At 38.8% G+C, this 22486-nt stretch overlaps 1 protein-coding gene across 1 annotated transcript; it reads left to right on the top strand.

Annotated features, from left to right (window-relative positions):
- Window positions 1–2438: 2438 nt before the first annotated feature.
- On the top strand, window positions 2439–22481 carry LOC135408746 (DNA polymerase theta-like; the record flags this gene model as incomplete). The annotated part of the gene is made up of 12 exons (XM_064643746.1): window positions 2439–2547; window positions 4357–4576; window positions 6515–6659; window positions 6757–6903; window positions 7954–8166; window positions 11412–11554; window positions 12992–13196; window positions 14060–14202; window positions 16537–16730; window positions 17038–17162; window positions 18604–18847; window positions 19646–22481. Coding segments are annotated over 12 exons (4724 nt in total), but the record flags the coding sequence as incomplete, so codon positions are not given.
- Between the last annotated feature and the right edge of the window lie 5 nt (window positions 22482–22486).

The following is a 22486-nucleotide window of genomic DNA, read 5'->3' as shown; positions in this document are numbered from 1 at the left end:
TGGATTCCATCTCAAGCTTGAGCTATTCCTTTTGTCGATGTCAACCCTGTGCTGATAGCTCACAGCTATATAGCTGATAGCTTTGGAAATTGTTGAGAGAAACTCAAATCTGCCTGCCAGAGCTCTTTTTGCTGTATGAAGCAGTTAAATGCAATGTTGTGTTGCTAATTATTGTGTAACATGTCAGTTTTGAACATCCAGGTACACAGGAGATGATATTCCTCTTGTTGTTCAGCCTCTTGACACTGACGCTGAAGAAATTTTTGGGAAAGTAGTTAGAGAAAAATCTGCTGCTTTCTCAGTGTGTCAGCTGGGAATGGATTTTTTATGTGCTGTTATGGTACTTGTTTCTTTTCTTAGTTTAAACTTGAAATGAAAAAGTTACCAGTTTAATTGTACTAAAAAAACCCCAAACAAAATACCAAATCCTCCCTCCTTGTTATTCAGAACTTTTTAGTTTTAAACAGGATGGGGACTTAAAGCAGCCTAGTTATTCTCCAGTAAACGTCTGATAGCTCTCATGTACTTTTTAGGAGTTTTTTTCTCAATGGTCTTCTAGGGACACACCTAATTTGCAGACAGAAAAGGAGGCTGAGGCGAGACTCATTTTCAGTAGCAATGTAGTATGACAAAGTTCTGGCCCTGCTTGCCAGAACTTCCTAAACTTGTAAAGTAGAAAACACCATTGCATGCCGGGGCCTGAAGTCCTCCTTGGCTGCAATTTCATTTTAAGAAGGGGATAGCTTTGTGAAAAATACCAGTTGCCTGTTTGCTCCTGCTGTGTTATCCCAGTGGGTGTGTTCTGAGTGCTGCTTGAATAGGGGAGAGCACTCGTGCACATGTGATAGTCAGGTCTCACCAGCTTGCAGGCTGCCAGGGCAGTACAGTACACAGGTTTAATGTCTGAGTATACATTATAGCTGAGTAGCAGCAGAAGGTATAAAACAAGTGGCCCGTGCAAAAAATAGCGGCATTCCCTGTGCTTTGGCCTGTAGGTACCACTAGTGTTCTATGCTTCATCTCAGGAAGTAAAGTGTGCTGCTGCTTGGCACGAAGACTGGAAAGGTAACTTGTATGGATTTTACTTCAGTAGATCTCTGATTAAACTGTCCTGTCTCAGCTTCTGGAAGAATTCAGACAGATTGTTGTATGGGGAAGCAGGAAGAAGCTTTTTGTGGAAGCTGAATAAATGCGTATTTGGTGACCAATGAATTGCCACTTTTTGCAAGTGAACACTGAATAGAGGAAGTGCAGGAAGACAGGGGAGCTGGATGGGTGGGAGTTTGTAAAAGAGGCTGATGAAGCAGTGCAGCACTCTTTTCCAACTTAAGTGGCTTGAAAGAGAAGGAGGGAGAAAACAGACGGAGAGAAAAGGAACATATGTGGGAAGGAGAGAAAAAAAATAAGAAGGAAAACCAGCATTGAAACAGATAATATAAGGTCACATTTGCCCTTAAGCTCCTGCTATTTTATACCAGAAAGATATTACATAGCTGCACCAAAGAGGAAAAAAAAATTTCACAGCAGCAGAACTAATGAAGCGTGGTGTCCTCTATGCCCTGCTTTTTTGGGTTTAACCTTCCTTTATCCAATTCCATCCTGGATGGAATCCTGGGACCCTGTCAGCTGGCCAGAAATGGTACATACCACTGCTGGAATGTGTGCAGGAGGGGCACTGGGTGCCTTAGTTGTAGTGCTTCTATGTTTTCTCCTCAGGGCAGACCATAGTCTGGTCTGTTGTCTCCAGCTGCTAATATTCAGAAAGCTTTTTAGACATTATGCTTTTAGATATTTTACACATCTTAAAAATTTGATGGAGGCAGTTAATAGATTAAAAAGTCATTTGCAAGAGGTAGGATGACAGCAAAGCTGTCACCTAAGAATATTTTTTCATTAGAAAGCCAAAGCTAGATAGTAGGGCTCATTCAGGTTTGGTTAATGAAAGACCATATAATAGGAAGCAGACTATGCCCAGTTTAATTACATCTGCTCCTGGTTTTTTTTCTGACATTACTGTATTAGTAAGAAATAATGTTTTTAACAAAGATAGTGGTGTCAGCAAAGCTTTTGACTTGCTCATTTTGGTGCTGGAATTTTCGTTTCCAGATAATCTGAAGCCTGGGGGTTTTTACTTGTAGAGAAGTTGCAGTACAGGTACTGCAATACTGTTTTGTGTGGTGGCTAGACTAGCAACCTATTTATTTTTCTTTTTTAAAAGCTGATTGTGTGCATGTGTGTGGTTGGGGGTGTGTGTGAAACAATGTCATGACATTGGTTGTGATTTGTCTCAGTGGCAGAAGGAAGCTGTAGTGGTGTTGGTAAGCACAGCTGGATTTGTGAATATAAATTTCAGTTTTTGTGGAATGTGAAAGGATTGGGGCTATCTGTTCTTAGTGTGGAGGTTGGTCAAATATAACGTGAGTGCTTTTCTTTATCAGGAGTGGTGGTTGTGGACGAGTTGCACATGCTGGGAGACTCTCATCGAGGATATCTGCTGGAACTTCTCCTGACCAAAGTCAGATATGTTACAGAGAAGGTAGCAAAACGGTGGGTAGACCAGGATGTTTGTCTTTTAATGCTAAATTATGGATGACTCTAAATATTTTGTTCTCTGGGTGATTGGAAATTTGGGTTAGCTCCAGGGTTTTTACAATAGTGATGACCTAGACTATTTTGGTTATTAAGATCTCATCATATCACCTCTCAGGGGCCTGCCATTATAGTCAAAACCTCTTTTCCTCATGGTTTTCAATTTATGTGCTACCATGGGATTTATTCTCTCAGGAAAAGAAATAAGGCTGAAGCTTTCATTTACTTCTTTAGCCTATTTAAGTTTTTTTTAAAAACTTTGGATTTTTTTAGAACAGTTTTGCTAGCAGATTTTTTCGTTATTTCATGGAATGGAGTATTTATCCTTCAGAAATGTTCAGGTATTGTGGAAGAGTGGGCATATTGTTAGCTTGTACATGGTGAATTGGTCAGAAAGCTTAAGAGGATGTGCCAGTAGTCTGCTTAGTTAGCACTGCTCAGGACAAGCTCTGGTTTTGCTTATAAAATGCGATAGCCTAGTGGTTGCATGGTTTCTTGCCTTTAGCACAACTGATTGGACACTGGGGAACAGATTAAATGTTTCAGAAGAGCTTTAGAGGCTTTTAAGAGTTCGGTACCTAGATCCTCAGCAGCAAACTGTCCAGCAGTTCCATAGTGCCCAAACACAAACAAAGGCAAATGGAGGAGAAGGTCTAACCTTCTTAATCTGCAAGGCTTTTGCAGACCCAGCTAAAATTCTGTAGCATATTTTTCTCCTCCTCAGTCAAATAGTGTGTTGTGGAGCTGGAACTTTTTTGATCCTTGAAGGTCAAAAGTTGCTTTAGGAAAAAAAAGGGTCTCAGGTTGCTGTAGGGGCAAAAATCTGCAACCTTGATGGCCAAGCTGTACTAGCAAATGCTTGAAGGGCTTGGATTAGAGAGTCTACCCCTCCCCATCTTCCTTATTTCTGTCTCATCAGTGACTGGTTTTTTATACTATGGCTTCTGGGTTATCTTGTTTCTTTGCCAAGTGTTACAACCGACCCCTGAAGGCGAGGTCTTCTAAAAAGATTGTCTGTTTCTGAGCTCATATTGATTTGTCAGACCTTTTATTTTTTAAAGTCTCAATTTATGGCTCAGTGCAATGCAAATGAGTAGTTTTCAAACATAAGCATAGGAGCATTAAAAAAACCCCAAAACTATTGTGTGGATGTAAAAGCCTGAATTAAAATCTACATTTGGGTATCTAAATTAACAGTTTTTGTTTTCTGGCCTGTTAGGAGTCCATTACTTCTCACTGCCTTTAATGGAAGCTGCTATTCAGCACTTTAAGAACTGAAGCTACTTGCATTTTTGCTGAATTTAGGGCTTTGGTTCCCAGATCTAGGAAGACCTTAGTTTAGTATTATTTGTGTTGAAATGGAAACAAAGAGAAGTGTTTTAATTAAGGCATTTAAGCTTAGAAGATTGCAGTGGAGATTAAGCTATTCCTTTATTTCCATGTTTTTGTTAGTGTCAAGGAACTGGTTGATTTATGTATTTGTTTTCAGTTTCTCCAAATAAGCAGTCATTTATATCCGTTGTTACCTAAAGAAGGTTGAGGTTTAGGTTCAAAATGATAAAAAGTTGAATTATCTTGTTATTAATGCATAACATTGTGTTTGCTAAGAGTAGAGTACGGCTTGTTTCTTTGTCAAAAAGTTAAAAAAAGTAGCTTTGTATTTTAGAGTCTGGAAGGAAGTAGATTGAGTTAGTTTTTCTGAATTCTGTTTTCCAGAACAGTAGCGAGTGTTGTCACTAACTTTTGTTTTCTTTTAACCACTTCCAGAGAGGTGAAGATGACCAGTCCTGGTTTTGGTGGGATACAGATAGTAGGCATGAGTGCTACTCTCCCTAATTTGGGACTCCTAGCCTCGTGGTTAGATGCAGAGCTATACTGTACAGATTTTCGCCCTGTGCCCCTCAAGGAGTGGGTGAAAATTGGCAGCAACATATATGACTCCTCCATGAATTTAGTGCGAGAATTCCAGCCCAAGCTTCAACTGAAGGTAACAAAACTCTGAGCAGTGGCTTTGGGATGACACCTTTTGTAATGCTGAAGTTAAAAAGACATCTCTTGGTATGTTTTTAGTTTCTTTTTAAATAGATGACATTCCTGTCTTCATTGTTTACTTCATAGATTATATGCTCCAATTTAGAACGAAACTGTACTTTTTGTCTTCTACTGACTTAAACAACAAAAAACCCCAACCCATACCCCCTCATTAACATCTTGACGTTTCTTCAATCTGACTTGAAGACAAGGTTGACTTTGCAGTTTCTGAGCACTTGACAGGTATAAAGAGTTTGATTCTTCCCTTACCCACCACCCCATCTTGTGTCTGGGAATCTACTTCACTTTCATGAATGCAGGTAAGTATTTCCTGCTTAGGCCAAGGAATTTGCATTCAACACTGGGATAATATGTTTGCATTAAAATCTGGTATTGAACCTCCTTGTGTTAAACTGCTAAATGATTTAATTTTGTCAGTGATTAGAAGGCAGATGTCCATCCTGATTCTTCTGAATCTGTTTTCAGTATTTAGTCCTCTTACACACTTGAAAAGGATATGGAAAGTTAAGGGTAACGTAATACTATAAGGATTTGAGAACAAAATGGGTAGGGGGGGGGGTGGGTAGGGGGAAGAACAGAAATGGGGTAGAAATGGAAAATTTGTGCTTCCTACTTGTAGGTTCCTTTTCTGTGAAGTCTCTGAAGGGTGAATATTATCTCTGTTCCTTTGAACTGCTCTGTGTAATACTAGTGTAGTAGTTGGACAGTATGGACTGAATTCCAGCAATATTTTGAAATATTTTGCACTCAGATCTCGTCCACAAATGTTATCATGTCAGTAGCATGGTGACACAGCAAAGAAAAAGGGTCCCGGAGACAAAAGGAAACATTTGTGACATGAATATCTGGAAGCTTGCTTTTATGTGGTCATATTGAGAAGGTGATGTTACATCTCCTTTTCTGGATTTTTTTGAAATAGTTGCTGTGGATAGTTACTAAATTAAGTGGAAGAAAGATCTAAATGAGGCTTATGACTCAACAGTTTAAAGGAGTTGGCTTATTTTATAAAACCAGGTGATCTTGAGCTTGAAACCTGTCACTGAACCTTCGGACTTTTGTGTCTCAAACTGGACCAGGAAAGGGAACTTGATGACCTCACCACTTCAGCTGAATTTGGCAGAATCCTTACTGAGCTTTTGATGTGTATATGCAGTTTCTGACATTGTTCCCCTGTTTTCATTTGCATTTTAGTGCTTTTTATTTCTTCCTGTATGCCTACATTTTTCTCTTACTCCTTTGGCCTGCTTACTAGAAGGGAATCTGTCTTAGCCAAGTAAAACAGATCAGTTGCAGGGACTCTCTTAGGATCTTAAAACTAAAAAAGCAAGCTGTAAACAGAAGGGTTTTGAAGGGACATCTATGTAAGTATCAATAAAAGCCTTCCACTGTGCTCTGAACACTTGCAGTCTTTGGTCAGCAGTGCTTGCTGAGTGCATCTTATTGGGGATGCTTAGACTACTACATCTCATGCTTTTAGTTCAGACATCCTAGTTGACAAGTCTTCCCTAGTTACTGTAGAGGAGTTTTCCCTCGGGGCTCTTCCTAGTTCTTCGCCACTGCTGTTAGCTGTGACATGGAGGTTGCAGTGATTTTTTTGTTCACTGTGTGACCTTCATTCAGAAGCAGATTTATGAAAGCAAGATGTAAAATGTTACATTTATTCATAGGTAGGTCTAGAACTGTCCTCAAAAATAGGGTCATGCTAGTGCTTGAACTTCATAAAGCAAGACAGAAAATAAGATAACAGTGCTCCATCTTCTTTGTTTGCTCCCTCTTTCTTGAAGTAGAAGATTCCTACTGAGACACAGAATGACAGCATTTACAAACCTCATTCAATCTGAGAGTACCTTGAAAATATTTTGTCTCAATTCAGGGAGATGAAGACCATGTTGTGAGCCTGTGTTATGAGACTGTTTGTGGTGGCCATTCAGTCCTGCTTTTCTGTCCATCCAAGAACTGGTGTGAGAAGCTGGCAGACATCATTGCCAGGGAGTTCTACAGTTTGCAACAAGCTGACAGTAAGAGAAAAGTAGTTTGTAGAAGACTATGGTATGCACAGTGTCTTCAATGAAAATTAATTTTAGTAGGAACTATAAAAATATTTTCCTTCTCAAGGTTCTGTGAAAAACTCCACCCTGGTCCCAGTTGTTGTGGACAGAGAAGGGATCAATGAGGTTCTGGATCAGCTAAAGCGTTCTGTCTCAGGTCTGGATTCTGTGCTCCAGCGTACTTTGCCATGGGGAGTGGCATTTCATCATGCAGGTATTCCTGAATATCCTGGTCTTGAATTCTGTAATGGTGAAGTTATATGGGTTCTTTTCACTGTAGGTACCAGCAATTTAGCGGTTGCTTTTTGAAGCCTTTAGTAGCTTATGCCTATATAAGCTTTGAGAATCCCACAGTTAGAGGTAAACTTGAAATTCTTTTATTGTGGCTGAAGACTTTAATTCACAAATTGTTATGATAAACCTATGTGTTGTGTTGGATAACAGAAACTTTTAAAATATAATTTAACTGATTTTTTTTGCAAAATGCCTGAAAAATTAGCTGATTTGCAGCTCAAGCATTTTCAAGTTGTCCCTAAAGCTGTCAGAGTATTTCAGAGCAATTTCCCTCAGCTTGATACTGAAATAAATGAGTAAATAGAGGAAGTATAATAATGGACATAAAAATAAAAGGAGCATGTGCTGTGAACACTTCTGATTAGATATTTTATTTCTTACTTAAGTAGGTAATAGTGTTGCCTGTTGATTCACCTAGAAAAGGGACTGACTGGGAGAGACAACAGTAGCTATGGCATTGATTAGGTGGGAGGAATAATTCCAAATGCTTATGGAATCTGGATTTCTTTCTCAAGAATAAAATTGTCATGAAGCCCTGAAGGAAATGTAGAAAGATACATACTAGACCTGTAACCCATAATGGAAATAATGAAGCAGTCCAGTCAGGACAGTAGGTGAATAAATCCTAGTTCCCTGCTGTTTTCTCATTTTTATTTTATTTATTTATTTATTTATGTATTCAATTGCAGTACTTGTAGATACGCAGTTAGGAGCTGTTCATCTTGCTACCATGTGTGCAAGCACCTTAGAAAAGCTAGTGTATTACTGTCAATTGAGTAATAAATACTTAATGATGAAATTTTGGTTCACCTATGGGTCAAAAGAAGTTGACTAAGGTAGTGTTGTGATACTAGTGAATGGCGAATGTTCGTTAAGTTTGTTTGTTCTTCCCCTTGCTTGCCAGTAATATTATTAGCTTTTAAATGCAGTGTCACCGTGACAAGGTTCACTAAAAGCCACGTCTCCTCAGGTCTTACTTTTGATGAACGGGACATTATTGAAGGAGCCTTTCGCCAAGGCCTGATTAGAGTCCTGGCAGCAACCTCCACGCTCTCATCTGGAGTGAATTTACCCGCGCGCCGAGTAATTATACGAACACCCGTGTTCGGTGGCAGACTGCTGGACATTCTCACTTACAAGCAGATGGCTGGAAGGGCTGGCAGGAAAGGAGTAGACACAGAGGGTAAGCAGAGTCTTTATTAACATTCTGTAAGGATGGTGTTAACCTGATTAAATCCAGGGCAGTACTTTGCAATTAGTGACTAATCATGATGAATTCCTTTGGTATTCAGTATGATTAAGTTAATCAAGATGAATTTGTTTGGTATTAATTTGTTTGGTATTAATGGAGTAAAAATTGTAATTCCCAGGGGATTCTTTTCACTCCAGGAGACTGACTTTGGTATTTACATGTCAGTTACTTCAGGAACAGGATGTTTTCTCCTTTGAATTCTTGTTAGCTTCCAAGGCTGTGTTGTTCTTTTGCCTTAATTCTGTGATCCCTGGTCAGTTAACTAAAATATTTACAGTTTCAGTGAGAAAATTTACAGTAAACTCTCACTGGGCAGGCCTGAAATGTAAGAAATGCATTCCAAGTCTACTGTCATAATTTGACAAACTCCTGTTGTCTGAAATTCTAATTTAGATTTATTAAACTTCTGCTAAACTTAACCATGAATTTTATGGATCTTGAAAGTAGCAATGCAACAGAGAACAGGGAAATATGAATAGTAGTTCATAGATAATGTGACATCTTCTTGCAAACAGTGGCACTGATAGATGGTCAACAAAATAATCCTGCCCGTTATTTTAATTTGCAATGAAAATTTATCTTCGTGGATGATGTTTGAAAAAAATTGCATTATATGAGTATAAACACGGCAGAAAATAAGAAGTTCAACAGATGCGGGAAGTGGGATTTGCCCGACTGATGGTTTGATTGGTGCTTGCTGGAACCCTGTGTAAGCAGACTGTTCTTACATTTAGCTTTCTATTTTTGCCAGAGTAGCATAGCAACAGAGCATTTTGCGACCTATATCTCCGTGAGCTATCCCTATGCGTTAAAGAAAAGGGCAGCTGCATGCTGTATTTTGAAATTTTCCAGACTTTGTCATTTGACTGTAGCTGGCAGGTGTAAAATGACATTATTCCTTGAAGTTTCTTCTTTTTCCCCTTGAAGTCACAATAATTAGTACCCTTTTTGACAGTTCTGATGTGACTGTGTTGTGCACAGTAAGCAGTTGATTTTATGCTGATAAGCTTCATGAATGTACCATTTTTTTCCACTCCACAGAGTCTTTTGGATGAGAACATAAAGCTATGTTGCCAGCTGCTACTCTTTCACAGAGTAGGGAGACTGGAGGACAGCAACTTCAGCTGGAAAAAATGCCTTATGTGGATATGAAATTCAGCTGACAGACAAAAGATAATTGCTCTTGGGTAGAATGCCTCCTCCTCTCCCACCATTGTACTTTTGGGCTGTCTTATGGTTAGATCTTTTAGTTTCTTTTTCTTGGTTTGATGGAAATTTAAAAATATCATCTTAGAGAATGAAATTTGATTACTTTTGCATTCATCAAAATTTTCATGTTCCCAAGAAGAAATAGGTAAAGCTGCTCCATATCGATGAACAGAACTTAGAAATATAATAGGGCCTTTATTGTTTTTAATGAAGTTTTATGCCTGGGTAGCCAGAGCCTTCTGGTGTTTGTCTAATCTGATGCTAACCTACTCTTTGCCTTGCATCTGGAATGGTAAATAAGGAATATTGGACTGCTCAGTTCCTTTTTTTTTTTTTTATTGTTTACTAGATTGCAATTATTGACTTTAAGTTCTCAGTGGCATCTTGGGAAAAGGTATCCTCCATATCCTCCAAGTCTTGAATAACTGTTGGATAATATAGAGCCAAGGGGATACCCATTTTCTGTTAGATTTTCTGTTAGATTTACCACTCTGAAGAGTCAGAGTTTTCGGAGGGAATTGTAGGTCACATCAGAACCCAAATACAAAGTGACTGAATGTTCTTAATTGCTAGAATCAAAATAAGCTTTGCTTTCACAAAATAATTCTTACAGGCAGTTGATCTGCTGTACTCTTTGGCTCTGTCAAAAGTACGTGGTCAACAGATGTCAAAGGTTTCACCTGGCAGGATAAAAAAATCCAGGACATGTCCTCTGAGTGTGTATTTATCCTGTAATTCATTTATGTAAGCATGTTTAAGTTGTATTTTGTTACTCACCTACACTGCATTTATTTATTCTGTTCGTTAAATTTAAGTGCAGTTGTGTTTTCATTACCTCTGGATTTGTTGATTACTTTAGCATTACCACAGCTACAGTTTTATCACAACATTCCTAGAATCTTACTAAGATACCTACTACCAAAATTACCTTGTGTCCAGACTATGTGCATTTAAATCTTAACAAGTTATCATAACCCTATCATGACATTTATTGTACAGCTAATCCAAATCTAATGCACTCTTCTTAGTCAAAGACAAAAGTGTCCTACCCCTAATTAATTTATCCTGTGCCATTTGGCAAAGCTGCTAACTAACTAGAGTCTCCCAGGGACCTAGTTTCTCTATAAGAGCTTTGTAGAAAAAGTCTCCTGTGTGTGACCACTGTATTTTCCATGGACAGGCTGTACTGTGATCTCATTAAAGGAATTTATCCATTATTTTCATTTTTGTTTCATGACTCTCAGACCTTTTTTGTCTCCCACAGAGTTTCAGTGGTTAGAGATTAACTTAACAATGTCTGATAGAGAATTTTAAGGTAAGATTTATTTAGATGTACTTGCGGTGGAAACCGTTCAGGATACTTAAGATTTTGTGTGTGTGCATGTATATGCATATATGAAAGTTCAGAGAATGTATAGTTACTTAGATTAATAATTTGGCATTTCTGAATTAGTTTGGTATCTGTGTTATTTTGGGACTGGAAGATGGTTGAATGAACACAAAATGTCAAAGTGCTTTGCAGTTTTTATGTTTTCCTCTTTTGAGAATTTTGTTAGTTTAAAAATGTAGCAAAGAAGAAAAATTGATGCCACTGTGTATTATAGTTCCAATCAATTCCAGAACAAGAAGCAAGACTGGTTCAGCAGAAAAGCAGATGCACAGAGAGGCTGTGAAATCTCTTAGCTGATTTGGCAAGACCCTCACTAGCCTAATGTAACTTTGAAGCTTGCTCTGCTTTTAGTTCTTAAGTATTACACATCTGTGGAGTTTTTAAATAGCAATTCATATACACTGTTCAAGGTTGCACAGGTTTTTCTTTTCTTTTGTTACTCGGCTTTTTGGAAAATAACTACAGTTTTCCCTTCCAATAATATCTCCTTGATGAAATGAGTGCTGCTATTAGAGTGCTAAGATGCAGTACTAAGATCATTGATGTTTTTGTATTTTTTGTTTTTCTTTTCCAATAGGTGAGAGCATTTTGGTTTGCAAGCCCTCAGAAAGATCGAAAGGAACTGCTCTGCTTCAGGGATCTCTCAAGCCTGTTTGCAGCTGTTTGCTTAGAAGAGAAGGGGAAGGTGTTGCTTCTAGCATGAAAAGAGCAATACTTGAGGTACAGGACACATGGAGAGGGATTAGAACTGTGGTTGCACTCTTGTAAAATGCTTTCTTTTGTGACACCATCAAATGTTTTCTGTGCACTTTCTTTTTCATGTGTTTCCTCCCTTGCCAGACCAAGCATCTTCAGAAGAAAATCATTTAGGTCTGCCATCTTCCTTCAGTATTCAGCATTTTGTCTGGAATGTTTCTCTGCTTGCTGCAGATTAGGATGTGAGCACACTCAAACAAGGGTTACTAAGCTTTGCTTTTGCATTTAGATGCACCCCTTAGGCAGAAATAAGTGTAATTCTTAAACTTCATGTGTGACCTGACATTCTTAACTGGAGGATGCTTGCAAATTACTGATCCTAGAGGCTTTATAGACTGAATTGGGCTGTAATGAAATCTGTAGAACCTTGTAGGGTCCCTTATTTCCCCCTTCAATTTACCTACCTCTTTTGCACAGAAATGACTGAAATTTTATTAATACATTTTTGATGAGTAAACAGGTGTGGTACCCAATTTGCTTCCTCTAGCCTGTCCTCCTCTGTAGAGCTCCTATAGAAGTAAAAAGGGCCAAAAGGATTTTTTTCCACGTGAGTGAGTTTATGTGGTTTTTTCCCAAAGTTGCTTTTGGGCTTGAACCTAGATTAGATGCAGGACTCTCTAAATACAGTTTGTTTGCTATACTTCTACTGTCTTGCAAAAACTGCTGTGAAACTTAGAACTTGGTTGTGATTCCATAGATTTTGAATTTTTAGCAAACCATTTTTAGCAAAGCATTTTTACACATAAAATCTATCTAAAAGATGGGAGTTTCCTTCAGGTGTTGTTTCTTTGTAACATGGAAAAAATCCATTGAAACCATGAAAGAAAGTTTATAGTTAAACACCTTGCTTATCTTGAGGAAGACACACACATGGAAATGGCACACAAGGAAAGAGCAGTTGTGTGAAAAACAAAACCAAACCAAAATCCAGTGGGAAAAAATCAATCTCAATCAGGAAAACAATAATGGGGTATAGCATTTACATTTATTAAGAGAAAATGTCAGTATACTGAAAAGCCTTAGGAGAACTCCTTCTTAGTTTGCTTTTTGTCTTCAGAAAATTGCAACTTGTGTTCTAACATATGAAAAATATTTCACAGTGTTGGCTAAGCAAAATGCCTAGGGCTAGTCTCAAATCTAAATTGCTGCTATGTGTATGTCCACTTTCAAAATAAGATTTTATAATTAATTCTTTCCCATAGATTAGTCTCTTACTTCTACCTAAAGTGACTGGGTTCTTGCCAAGAAAAATCTTTACGGTTGGCTGTTGCTTTGCCTTATATTCCCCTCTCATCCTGGTTCTTTAAAACTTAGATGACGGATCAACCTCTTTGATTCTCCAATCTGATGTTCTATCCTACTGTGTCTCTAGCAACATGAACAAGTAGTTTTCTTCAACAGATCATAGTGGGGGGAGTGGCCAACACTCCAGATGATGTGCAGACCTATGCTTCTTGCACTCTGCTTGCATCCAGCTTGAAAGAAAGCAAGTGGGAAAATGAGAAAGAACAAGACAAAGCACAGGCTGGACCTATTGAGGCTTGTGTGACATGGTTGCTGGAAAATGAATTCATTCAGGTTCTGGACTCTGGCAATGATGTGAAAGGTAACGTTGGTGTTCTTCCCGGTGACTGCAGTTAGTTTTGATTCAGTAAATCTTCTGCAGCTGGGTAGATGTTCAATGTAACTTTATAATAAGGACTTCTGTGCATTTTCTATTTATTTTAAAGAATCATGTGTATCAAGATTTTTTTAGCTTTCCAGTGGGTGTTTTTGTACCTGCTTTAGCATATTTTGCATGCATGTGTTCTTGGAAGGCACATCACCTGCACACCACCTCTAAGACTGATGCGTCTTAGTCTACAAGTTCCCAAAATATCTTTAAACAAAGCATGCTTTAACTACAGGATTTGTGTACATTTACTGTAAACTAGGATTTTTGTCTTTCTGAAGAAGAACCAGTACAGTCTAAGAGTGCAGGTCTTTTCTAGAACTGCTTGGTGTACATGATTGGACTTTTCCCTGATTTTGGCTATTTTCTTAAAATGGCTAAGGATGAGACTCTTACAGTAGTAGTAAGAATCCCCATTACAGGTTAATTTGTAACTCTTTAAAGAAAAGATAATAGGAGATATTTAGTGTTCCTAAGAAAGAAATAGTCAAAATGGTAACTTCTGGGCAGGATGGCAGATGGGACTCCAATGTTTTTTGTTCAAATAACTATTACAACTGTTAGTCTGAGTAGTTAGAGGGATCTGAGCTTGGGATCTGGCCTCTGAAAAAGGCTAGTTAAACCTTTTATTATTTCCATTTTTCTGTCTTCAGAACGGAGAAATACACTATTTTTTGAAAAAAAACAGTTGGAAAAAGTTAGTAGAGTTGGTATCTCTCAAATACGTTGCAACTCGAAAATGATATATAAACTTGCACTTAAATGTTTTTCTATGTGATTCCTTTTTTTTTAAACAGCAAAGGTTTATCACCCAACACATCTTGGCTCAGCTACTCTTTCCTCTTCTCTTTCACCAACTGAAGCCATGGAAATCTTTGCTGACCTGCAGCGAGCTATGAAAAGCTTTGTTCTGGAGAATGATCTGCATATTGTCTATTTGGTAGGTTCCTCGTTCTGTGTCTTGTATTTTGTACTGCCAAAACTAAGGAAAGGAGAGACAACACAATGCAGAGTTCTTGAAGGCTCTATGAACATAGTTGGGTTTTCTTTGTGTGTGCTTTGCTTAGCTTATCCTTCATGAAAAAAAGTTTCTAAATAGAATGTTCTTCAGAACTAGTTTGTTCCCATATTGTGTAGGCAGGTGCTGCGTGCCATCTAAGCCCATTGTTGTCACTCCTGCCTTTGTAAGATTTCAGAACTTCATAAGTTTTAAGCCTAAGATAATGGTAATTTTTCCAAGACACTTGAAGTTGATGAAAAGAATTGGTTTTGTTGTATGTTTGGCATCAGCAGGCTTAATCTCATATTAGTTTTGGAGGCTCAGAAAATTTTGGGGGTTTTAGTATCTATTTTTCCTGCAAAAAACCTCAGAGAGCTACACTACTTTCTTCCTGTGGGTGGGCCTTTCTTCAGTTCAGTAACAGTGAAATTCATCTCTGATTTAATTTACTTGCCTGGTGATGCTGCCAGGGCTAAAGGAAGGAGTGTGATAAATCTTGTGAGGGGAAAGTGTCCAAAGTGTGTCAAGATTTATGAGCATGAACACTTGAAAAGCTAAGCAATGCTATTTAAGACCTTTGGAGAGGAAGCCACAAACCTGTGAAGATTAGTGAGGAAACCAGATGGAGCTGCAGTGAACAACATAGGATTTGTGGCTGCCAGAGGCCCACCATGCAACCATCATCCTAAATTTGACAGTCGTCTTCAACCTTCTTAAGTGTAAAGTGTATTCTCTTTATCAGAATGAAAAATCAAAGACAAAAATTGGGCATCTTGTCTGAAAAAAAATATTCACTTCAAGAAGAATGTGCTTGCAATTACAGAAATTGTTGTGCTGGGGGATGGGGGACTCCAGAGACTGAGGGTACCTGCCTCTGCTTGCTGTGTTCATCCTAGTTTTGGGCTGATACTGACAGATTTTTTTTTTCTACTTGTGCCCCATGTGTACCCATATCTCTGTTTTAGAGGATCACATCATATTTTGTTCTATTTCTATTAGGCAAAATGAAGTCCTTTGTGTTATGCACCAGTGAATTTTTTCCCTGTTTGCATCTCCAAAACAGAAAAAAAAGGAAGAAATTTGGTCATGTCCTGGGGTAGAGGCAGTGATGGCAATATATTTTTATGCTGTACTTTTTAATTGCAGCAACTTGTCTAATGTTATTTTAAATTGAATACCCTGTTGAAAAAATGTTCTTGAGATTCTCTTCTGTTAAGCTACCCTAAAACACTTTCTTGCAAGGCTGTTCATTTTCAAGGGCAAAGGTTTGTTTTATTTTGGTGGCTTTTTAAATTTTTTTAAGACTTGATCTTCGTCCCTGGACTACAGGGAGTTTGTCTGCTATAATGCTTTTTAGCTCTCTTAAACTTGAATCTTTTACTTGTGCAAATATGAAATTGAATTCCAAGACCTCATGTTTTAGGAAAGTTGGTTAAAACAAATAAGTATTTGCCAGACTAGGAAAAGAGTTTTCTTTAAAGGAAAATAAAACCCCACAACAAAAGCCCAGTAAAGAAAAAAAGACAATCCCCCACTTTAATAACTCTTATTCTTCTCAGTAGATGTAGGGACATGAATGATTTGCAGTTATATAGGCATATGGTGTTCTGTATCATGTTAAATGCTCCCCAGGAACTGTTAGTTCTTTCAAAATAATTAATCTTGCTTTATACTGATCTGGATGTGAACAAATTTTATCTCCTCATACTGAAACTTACTCTGTGCTGACTGAACGTTAACAGAATTGGTTTTATGTCTAAAAGTGTGTGAATGGCCTGGATGGCTTTTTTGTTAGTTGTTAATAAAATTGACATTTCTTGTACTCCAGGTAAATGAAAGCTTCAGCAAGTTCTGACAAAATCTTTGTCCTTCCTGCTTTACCAAATGCTGTGGTGGTGGTTAGTGTGGTTACTAGTGGTCTTAAGAGGTTGACAGATATTTGTAGATTTTATTTAAAAAAGAATAAAGCATTGTTTTGTTAAAGGAGAATGAAGATAGAGATTAAAAATTGTTTAGTGTCTTGGATTTAGGGAGTAATCTGACGAAGATTCCAAACTGTTTAATTGTTAGAGTACCTGTATGAGTCAGATCTCATCGGTAAAAATATTAAAAAATTATGTTAGAAGAGATTTTACTTTCTTTATCATACGTGGTTATGACTCAGTGCCTCTACGTAGTGTGTAGGATGCTCTAGCCGCTTTCCCTAGTTTTATTTTTGTTTACCCAGAGCTCTGTTCTGTTTGTTTCTCTGAAACAGATTTTTTATTTTTTTAGGTCACCCCAGTGTATGAGGAGTGGACCACAATTGATTGGTACCAGTTTTTCTGCTTATGGGAGAAGCTTCCTGCCTCAATGAAACGTGTGGCTGAGCTGGTGGGGATTGAAGAAGGCTTTCTAGCTCGTTCTGTAAGAGGCAAAATCATAGCTAAAACAGAGAAACAGCACAGACAAATGGCCATCCACAAAAGGTAGCCATAGAATGTGGGTGTCAATGTGCAAATACTAGAGGCTATAACATTTGTGATGGACAGGCTCTGTGTCTATTTTCAGGAACTGGCTCTCTTTCTGAGTGAACTGATAGCTCAGAGAACCTGGACCTGGTTGCTCTGGTCTGAGAACATTGCTGGCACGAGATGTTTGTGCTGTTATTTTTGGAAGCCATCTTCTCTGTTTCTTTTGTGTGCTCTTCTGTCCTATGCTATCATGGTGCATATTGCCATGTACAGTAATGTGCCCTGGATGACAATTTTATTTCTACATGTGCTTCTTCAACAGGTTTTTCACCAGTCTTGCCCTTCTGGATTTAATCAGCGAGGTTCCCTTAAACGATATGACCAAGAAATATGGCTGTAGTCGTGGCCAGCTTCAATCCTTGCAGCAATCTGCTGCCACTTATGCAGGTGAGTTGTCTGGGCAAAATACCTGAGGTGTCTTAGGTTAGTCAGGGTTTTTTTTTTGCTTCCAGATATGAGGCTAAGATAGCCACAGTGTAGTACTAATAACAAACAGTCTTGTAAAACCTCTTACGGATTTATAGCTTAACCTGTGGTTGCCCCTGCTTTGAGATGGAACCACAGAGTGTGCTGTGGGAAGGGGGTCAGCTGAGTGGAATCAAGCAATCCTGTAGCATGCTGAGGAAAATCTGTGGAAATCATATGTGTTCAATACTAAACATGTAAATAGTTACACGTCTGTTCTAAAACTTTACTCTATCAGGAAAGAGAAGCTTTCAGCATTGGGTAAAGGTTGGGGCCTCTAAGATGGAACATGGCTTTCTTCTAGTTGCAAAATTAATTGACTGGGAAGTATAAGGTTATAGTTTTCAAAACAGAGCGAGTAGTTTCTGGGTCATTTATCACCAGATCACAAGAGGTCAGATAGCTGCCACCTTTAACTTAACATCCTTAATTAGGCTGTGTAGGAGTAGAAGTATCAGCCCATCATGCCACCAAGATATTTTTTTTCTGTTGCCTAAGTCCTCCATTACTCCATAAGTGGGTTTTCAATTTATAAGACAGTTTTAGCTCAACTTGCGAAACCCTATGTGTGGGTTGCAGCATGAGTCAAAGCCCCAAAATGAAAAGGTCACGCCAACTGATGCAGAGTAGTTTAAATTAATTCTGGTAGTATAAATAACTTTTTGTTGTAGCAGTTTCATAATTCTCTATTCCCAGTATTAATAATTTTCACAAAAATAATTTGGGAAGTAATATGAACTGTTGACATGACATATAGTTAAGAGAGATGATAAAAGTTGTATTCTATAATCACTATAAAAATAGTGAGGGATGCCATGTCTTTCAGTTATTTTCATATTCTGTAGATTCAATCTGTGAGAATGCAACTGTGTTTTTCCAGCTCTTTTCCTTCTCCCATGCGCTGGGGACAGCAGTTGTAACCTTTATCATAGGCTTTGCTATCTCCTGTGATGCTCTCAGTAACTGAAGTTATGTAATCCACAATTTGCTCTTATGGACATCAGTGCTGGCCTTCCTGAAAGATCTGTGGCTTCTTTTAGTGCCCCATCACTGCTTTTTCTATTGCCTTTTTTCAGTGTGGTTGTTTCATAGGACTCCTGTTCCAGGATGTACATGTTTCACACTTTCAAGATCAGCATCTTTGTAAAACCAGTGTCATTCAGAATTTTTACCTCACTGATAAACTAGTTCTGCAAGGTCAGCTCCTAGTCATAGTTGTAATAGGCATGATTTAGTTTCTGTAAGTAATGGGAAGGTGGGAAATGTAAAGTGAGTACCAGTTCAGACTAGGGGGTGGGGAGTGAATCCAGCTTAGTAGGACTGGAGCTGGAGTTAAGACACTGATGTAACTTTTGTGTTCCAGGAATGATAACAGTTTTCTGTAATCGACTGGGCTGGCACAACATGGAGCTGTTGCTCTCTCAGTTCCAGAGTCGCCTCACTTTTGGGGTTCATAGGGAGCTTTGTGACCTGGTACGAGTATCTCTGCTGAATGCACAGCGTGCCAGGACACTTTACAATGCTGGCTTTGTCACCGTGGCTGATCTTGCTAAAGCCAGTCCTGATGATGTGGCAGCTGCTCTGAAGAATTCAGTGCCATTCAAAAGGTGAGAAATCAGTAAGTCCAGAAGTCAATAAAAGGACTTTGTAGGGTGAAGGATTACAAGATGAAACCTGCGGTAAAATATGGCAACCTTTAGGACTTTGTGCCAAACGTTACAATTAGCTTGTAGGTCTCTATGACTGATCACAGTCATTCCATGATTATTTTGAAATTAATAGAAACATGTTTTATTTGTAGCCTAAGTTTTTGAGACCTAAATTTTCTTCTTATTCCTCTTTTCAATGCACTACTTAGTCCTGGATGAATTGTTAATGCTTTCTGAGGAGCTTTTGCTGCCTCTAAAAAGCAGCTGCACCATATGATCAAAGTAGTTTGTGATTTATTACTGATTATCTTTTGAGATTCTCTTGTGATTTTCATGTTAATGTAGTGACAAGCTTCCTTGATCAAATACCTGTGGGACTGTGCTGTAGTAATTGTCTGGTTTATGCTCCTAAAGTTTCCTTTCTTTGGAAAACAGTTCATGGAGGAGACCTGCATTTTGCCCTAGCAGGGAGTTGGGACTTCTAGGGTACATGTTTGGACACAGAAACCTGGCAGTACTTCTGGGGTGTGCAGCCAGTAGTATCTTTCATTGACATCCATTCACATTTAGAAAACTGAAATACTTATTTCCAATTAAGTTATTTCCCATTAAGTGCATTATATTTTAGATAGAGTGCTTCTGTGAAGGAAGCTGTGAAGCCATTGAAATGGGAGCAAAACAAAATAGTACCAGCTTCTTCTGCTGTTTGTTATTTTTTGCATGAATGTTTACATCTGTCTGTTACCTTTCCCATAGTGTTCGTAGGGCTGTGGATGAAGATGAAGAATCGGCAGAGGAACGTCGGACTGTGCGCAGCATCTGGATGGCTGGAATGAAAGGCTTAACTGAAAGAGAAGCAGCTTCTGTCATTGTGGAGGAAGCCAGGAGACTGCTGCAGCAGGATTTGGCACTGATGGGAGTGCAGTGGAACCCAGAGTCTTTTCTTGAGACTGATACATCCTCTATGATCAGCAGTGAGTCAGAACTTGAAGACAGACTGCATAGATCAGATGGAGAGGAGTCTGCTGAATCTTCAAGGGTGTTAAACAAAAAAGAGTTTAGAGTTCAGCATTGTAATGGCCTTGGTTTGCAGACTGGAAACTTATCAAATATTAAAAAGGGATATAAAAGACGGCTAAGCAGTAGCACAGAAAATTCCAGGTGTGAGAATGAAGTCCCAGGCAAGAAACAGGCTCGAGCAGAGGAAGGCAAGGGTGATATTGTGTACAGTGCTAAAAAACTGCCAAATACATGCACAGGTAATGAAAACAGGGAAGGAATTTCTGTAATCAAAACCAAGATAGATTCCAGGACAGCCATCCCAGAGCATCTTACTGAACAAGGAAAGACACCAGCATCGAGAACAAAGTCTTCAGCCTCTAGGTTGATTAAAAGCACAGATGTGCATTTAAACCGCACTAGGAACAAAAATACCTCTTTAAGACTGCGGAGGTCAGTTCTTGAAGGTTCAAATATACTTAGCATAGACATACAAAATCCACCTGCTTTCCACCCCACCATCTCTACAGATAATTTTTTTTCAAACCGAAATAATAAGGAATTTATGGAAACAGATTCTTTAACTCATGAAGTCTCAAATTCTGTGCAGATGGACAAAATAAATATTGGGAGAAAAGATAAAATGGAAGCATTTACAGAGCCCACCACCAGTAATGAAGGCATACCTAAGGGGAGAGCACGTTTGCAGGCATCTGTTATGTTGCAGGGTACTCCACACACCAGTGTGGAGACACATAATATTATAGGAAGTAGAGTCATACCCGGTAGTGCTAGGACACAGAGAAATGAAAATAATGATTATAAGCAGAATAAAATTAGTAGAACTCAAACAAATGTGAGCTGTGCTGAGGCTAGGATTGATAGGCAGGAGATGGCTTTAGACACAGGTCATGGTAATGTAACTGCGAGCTGCTCTGGAAGTGGACATGTCCATTGTGACAGCAGGATACAGAAACCTGTTCATTTTTGTCCTAGTGAGGATAAAATCTGCAATATTCAGATTCAGAATGGTGACAAACATGGGAGTGAAAAGCCCAATGGAATATTACAAGCTGGAACATTGCAGAAAGGCAACAGTCATCCCAAGGTTTTTCTGAAAGAGTTTCTAGGAAAATACAGAGGTGTTTGCAATGCAGATGATGTTCAGAATGGTCCAACCTCTGATATGTTTTCTAACTCTAGAGACTTTGAAGACAGTTTCCAGTTGGATACTCAAACTGAGATGATAATAAAACAGGAGATAGCAGCTGGAATCACAGGACAGCAGGGAATAGAAGGTTCGGAGCTGGCAGCAATACCACGGCAGGAAATCTCCAAAAACCTAAGCAGTTTATGGACTGAGAATGCTACTGATGAAAGAGTGGCTGCAACAGCTAGGAAACTGAGCTTATCAAGTCTTATCACAAAAAATAACATTACCAAAAACATAACTCAGCACTGTAGTAATCAAGTTTTGGAGTCTGGAGCCCTTAATTTACAACCCATAGTGAAGGAAATAGAATCTGCACCTTGCCTTAAAGAAAGTGATTTCTCAGTGACTGACTCACAGCTACACAGTTTTCTACAAGATTACCAGACCCAAAATTCTGTGAAAGGGGAGAATGTGTCTAAAGACCTTAATAAAGCAACCTCCCATTTTGGAAGGGAACACATTGTACAAATAGAATGCCAGCCTGTCCCTGAAGCAAGCCTAAATATGAGTGATAGCTTGCTATTTGATGATAGCTTCAGTAATGTCACTGACCTTTCAGCTGTTTGCATCATGGAAGCTGACAAAAAGGACCCTGTGGAGAAACCAGAGGCTTTGCTTCCTCCAGATGGTCTTTTGCAGAATCTAAGACCTGTTCAGAATAAATTTGATGTCGGTGGCAAACAAGAACACGAGAATCCTGCACAGTGTAACAATGTGTCTCTAGCACCCTCTGATACAATAGCTGAAGGTTTAGGTCATGGAAACTCCCCATCTTTTCTGAAAGATCTTCCTGCTACCTTTCAGGGTCAGTCAGGATTAATAAACCCAGTGATTTGTAACAATGACCCCAGACCAAAGGATTTAGTAGGAGATCAAGGTGAAAAGCTCCAGAGAAGCCAGCAAACTTTAGATAAGAAACCCCATCCAGTGGAATGGACTGACTGCTCATTTGAACTAAGCCCAGGATTGCAGGATGTGTTAGACAAATGGCCTAGTCCCTCAAGCATTGAACCAGTTTCAGTAAGTTCCTGTTTGAAAGGAAAGTTAGTTTCTCCTACTGTTAATCAAGAACCAGATCTAGTTTTTGAATCTGACTGTTGTAAGCCAGAGCCTTTGCCCACTTGCCAGGATTTAAAAAGCTCTTTCAAGGTTAAAGAAAACAAAACAGAAAACTTACATCTTCAGAAAACAGATGTCATAACACTTCAGCTCAAGGGAAGCAGCAGAGTGTCCTGTCCTCCATCAGATAATAACAATGGGTTTATTCCTCCAACACCTCCCAAAGAGCTTTTTCCAAAGAGTTCTTTTTCTGTGAAATCTGCAAGGAAGAGGCAAGTCATTTGCAAGAATGAAGGACAAATGATTCAGCCACAGCAGAATAGTGA

Source organism: Pseudopipra pipra, unplaced genomic scaffold (genome assembly GCF_036250125.1).
Source record: "Pseudopipra pipra isolate bDixPip1 unplaced genomic scaffold, bDixPip1.hap1 HAP1_SCAFFOLD_601, whole genome shotgun sequence".
NCBI lineage: Eukaryota > Metazoa > Chordata > Aves > Passeriformes > Pipridae > Pseudopipra > Pseudopipra pipra.
The sequence above is the reverse complement of the archived record's forward strand: the minus strand, read 5'-3'. Positions and strand labels throughout refer to the sequence as shown.